At 38.4% G+C, this 4,513-nt stretch overlaps 1 protein-coding gene across 1 annotated transcript in view; it reads left to right on the top strand.

Annotated features, from left to right (window-relative positions):
- The first annotated feature begins 2,562 nt into the window (after positions 1 to 2,562).
- lhcgr (luteinizing hormone/choriogonadotropin receptor) overlaps positions 2,563 to 4,513 on the top strand; it is a 16,174-nt gene continuing 14,223 nt past the window's right edge. Inside the window, exons 1-2 of the mRNA XM_014006117.1 lie at positions 2,563 to 3,197; positions 3,437 to 3,508. Of these exons, the coding sequence (XP_013861571.1) occupies positions 3,031 to 3,197; positions 3,437 to 3,508 (239 nt within the window). The 5' untranslated portion in view covers positions 2,563 to 3,030. The remainder of the gene's footprint in view (positions 3,198 to 3,436; positions 3,509 to 4,513) is intronic.

Genomic DNA, 4,513 nt, shown 5'->3' with positions numbered 1-4,513 from the left:
TTTTGCACTTATGAACTTCTTTAATAGTCATAAACATACAAACACATAATTTCCACAAGATTACCCAGCATTCCTTGCTGTCAAAATATTGGTCTGACATGAGGTGGAAGAGGGTTGGGGCTTTTCAGAATGCTTTCTTTTTTCAACACTGCATGGTGTTGTATAACAACACTGCATGGTGTTGTATAAAAACACTGCATGGTGTTGTATAAAAACACTGCATGGTGTTGTATAAAAACACTGCATGGTGTTGTATAAAAACACTGCATGGTGTTGTATAAAAACACTGCATGGTGTTGTATAACAACACTGCTAAGTATGTAAGACTTAATGGTGGGCGGAGCTTATTCATCACTGTCCAGTGTTGAGACAACACCGAGGAAATCAACACTGTGAATTAACACCAACACTGGAAATCAGTTTACTTTATTAAGTGTTGAAACAACACTAGYGGAGTTATATTGACTCTGAAAAGTTTAACACTGACATTGTAACACTGTAGTTATAACATGCCAGTGACCGAGAAGAAATAAACCCAAAAACCTCATTCTGTGAAAATAAACATTWAAAAAAATCAATAGGGATGTCAAGAAATATGAGAAAATTGTATCGATTTACAGAAAAGGCTGCTTCTAAGCTGCTCAAAACTCTTGGTTTTSTTATTTGAAGCTTTTCCCCTGATTTAATGACATCACTGTGGAACATGTTATAATAAAACCTGCCCAGTTCAGATAAATGTCCCAAACAAACAGAGAAAACTAATAAAAACTGCAGCTTTTACTCATTTTTACTCACCGCCATGGTGAAGGAGGAACAATAATGTTTTTTTTTACATATGCATGTAACATTAGCAAAAATATTTCACAAATCACTAAACAGATTTTAAGGAATTTTTAAAAAGAAAAATGAAGGACAAGGTCAGCCCAATTTCAGATGGCTGCCACAGCTATGATGCACAAAAATGGTAATAATTCAGTCAATTTTACTAATATTGAGTTAAATTTTTATGTGGCAGTCACTGAGATTTGAAAAAAAAGTCTACTGCTCCATCATTTCTAAGTTTTAGATTAGTCTAAAACTGGCATTAAATGTGGTGGGTGATTTTTCTAATGAAAGCATGTGACCTTGTTTTAATGCAACTCACAAGGACAGAAATATATGAATAAATAAGCACAGCAGGGTCGGTTAAAAATCCTTTCATATCAAACTATTATTTGATACTAAATGAATTTTGTYTTAAAATTAATACCACACAGTCAGATATTCAAAATGAGCATTTTTTTTTACCCTCATGTTCCAGCTCGGTGTGCTCAGGTTGTGCCGTTAAACCTGATCAAACAGGTAAAATGTGACTAAAAGTGGCYTTAATCTAACAATTGACACAGTGAAGCTGTTAAAATAGCCAGAACAGCTTGTTTGCTGCTGTCTTTGCCTGGCAGGCGTGACATCGTGGGTTGATGCAAGCTTTGATTTGCGAATCAAATCTGTATGCTTTTCTCTTCCTGCTGTGCGTGACCTRCTTGGTGTGAAGTGATGCACAGCATGGTGGTAAGCATGAAGACGTGGGCAGATTCCAGTCCACTTGCATAAATTAGCCTCCCTCTGTCACTTTTTTTCCTTCGTGTGCTCGGTTGTAAATCTTGCAGGGGATGCAAGAGTCTTGGTAAACAGTGCTGGGCAGTGACCTCTCCAGGGAACTGAGTGTCCGTGTGTGTGTGGTTGTTACTTTGTGGCAGTAGGAAGAAGATGTCACTGCTCTGTTGACGTGGGACAAAAAGGCACGGTGAAGCAGCATGAGAGAGAGAGAGAGAGCTAAATGGGGTCAGGGTCACAGACAGCAGAAGAGGTTAAACTAACGATTTCGGCGACACGCTTTTAGTTTGACAAACRTGCAAACTAGCTTCTTCGTGTGTCTTTAATGATGTGCAGTGTGAGATAAATTTAGCTGTTGCTCAACACAAYGACACAATGCATTGGGACTCAAAATCTATCATCTACAATTGTTTTGCAGGCGTTCTTTACATTTGCAAATTTAAAAGTAGCACACGTGTTGCCTTGCATGCCAAAGATTCCAACTAAGATTTTACATGATCTGTTAGCACTTCAAGTATGTGATGGGAATGACTCTCAGCTACTARCATATTAAATTTTTGTTCCATATGTGTGAGATTTACTACATTATAGCCCATTTTGGGTTTGCTAAGATTAATTAGCTGTGGTGGCCAGCTTGCATCAGAGTGACTCCAAAAGGTAACATTTGTAGATTTATAATCAGTGATTGCTTTCTGAGAGTTTTATAAAAATCCATTTAGTGGTTCATGAGATATTTTGCTAACAGACAATGGGTTGATTCCAACACCTAATGCTAAAGTTTAAAAGAAAAATATTACTCATTCTTTAAGCACTTGGAGATCTGGTGTAGATAATTCTCAGCTACTAACACACCAAATTCTGGCTCAATATATGTAAAACTGACTGATTTAAACTCGTTTATGTGTTTAAGTTTGATTAGCTGTTGTGGCGGCCATCTTGAACTGTGTTCACTCCAAAAACTAATCAGCTGTAGATTTACATCCAGCGATGACTTTCTGAGAGTTTCATTYCAACTCGTCCACGAGATATTTTGCTAACAGACAATCGAAGTCACCAAATCCACAATATGACAGACAAATGACAGAGCTATCAAGATCACCTCCCACTAAACGTCACATCTGTGCTGCTCAGCCACGGGGAAAAAAAAACCTGCCAGTGTTTCAGTCTGATAAAACTTCTGCAGGGGGTGAGCAAGTTCAAAATCACGACGACACCTTCTGGCAGCAGCAGATCCAACGCTCCCTGAGAGAGGGAGACAGTTTAGCCTTGTACCTTTGGCCTGCTTTGATAAAGTCTCTCTTTTCTTTTTTTTCCTCCTGAGTAGTGTTTTATCATCTACTTGAGGAAGACGCAGCAGAGTTTGTGTGTGTTGTTGTTTTTTTATTTATATATTTAAATAGTGGTTTTAAACTGAGCCCTGGCCCGGTGTGACACATCATGGCTCTCCGGGTGYTCTGGCTCCTGCTCGTGCTGTCCGCTATCCCGACCGCGCGCCTCTCGGGGGCTTATACCTGTCCGCCCATCTGCCGCTGCACCGCCGACTCGTTCCAGTGCAACAGAGACACACAGCTGGCCAAGACTGGAGCAACATCTGGGCATCGACTGTAAGTAACTTTCTGCTTCAGCTGCAATTAAAAGTCCCCTTTTTGGTTTTTTTATTTTTWTTCCCTGAACCCATCAACTTTGTCTCTTGATACTTTTTTGTATCTCCTCTCATACATTTTCTCTTAACTGTAACACTAAACTGCAAGTTAAAGAGACATTTTTGCACCTTCTTTTCAATTTCCTTTTTTATGTAGCAGTATAACTGTGGATTTAAATGCCTTGCTCATGAATTTTACAGAAGACTCACCCACCTGCCCTTGAAACGAGTTCCCAGCCATGCCTTCAAGGAGCTGCTCAACATTACCATCATGTAAGTTGTTTTCTCTCAAAGAAAGCTCTGCCGCTTGTTTTATTAATAAATCCTAATTAAAGCTGCTGCAACCAGTCGATCATTACGCATTAATGTGGATAAATGTCTGTTTTTATTTTAAACTGCGATATAATTAGGCACTAGCAGAATTATGTTTTTCACACTCAGTAATAATAGATGTTTTGCACGTATGGATGACATCTAATAAAGATCTGACACGTTTGCATGAAAGAACACGTCACCATCTGCAAAGAGACGTTTGCATTACTATTATTAACCGAAGCAGCCTTTAAAGCAGAAATCKTATTTGAAATGAGCAACATGTGGCTTTCTGAGCTTTTGTTTTCTGTCAGTTCTGTTTTGACTACAGGTGTTTGTTCAGATGCTCYAATTTTGGTTTAGTCGGTGCAGCAGCGGGGATTTGTTTTAAAAGTACTCATTGCAATATGTGAACTAAATTTAAAAAAGTAAAATAAAAAAGCTTGCACTGAGCAATGCGGAATGAGGCAGTTTGAAAGAGTTCAGTCCTGCAGTTTTCCAGATATACTGATGTGGAATCCTGAAATGCAGGTATGCACTCAYTGTAAACAAAGCACTTTTATCTGCAATTTTACTTGATAAATCTGAGCATGAATTGACCTTTTTATAAAAAATGCACAGGCGTAAAATCAGGCATCCTGCACCCAAAAAGACTTAAAGCTTTTTATGTACAAACTAGGGCTGTGAAATTGATCTAAAATAATATTTTTAAAAAACTCCATGCGTAACACATTATGTACAGTTTTTTTTGTCTTCTTATGCCTTATTTTATTTATTTATGTTTTGCTGACAACTGTGACATAGTATCTATCTTTCATTCCTCAGCGCTACACATTCTCCTCTCGTCACTGATGACAGAGAGGGGAACACAAAAATGACTCCGTCTGCAACTGAAAATATGGATGGAGGACCTCAGTTTAGCTTGTTTGTCACGCTAGCACCGAGCTAATACATACAAGGCAATAT

The sequence above is a fragment of the Austrofundulus limnaeus genome, unplaced genomic scaffold, assembly GCF_001266775.1.
Source record: "Austrofundulus limnaeus strain Quisiro unplaced genomic scaffold, Austrofundulus_limnaeus-1.0 Scaffold0, whole genome shotgun sequence".
Taxonomy (NCBI): domain Eukaryota; kingdom Metazoa; phylum Chordata; class Actinopteri; order Cyprinodontiformes; family Rivulidae; genus Austrofundulus; species Austrofundulus limnaeus.
Note: the sequence above shows the minus strand (reverse complement) of the source record. Positions and strands in the feature narration are given on the sequence as shown.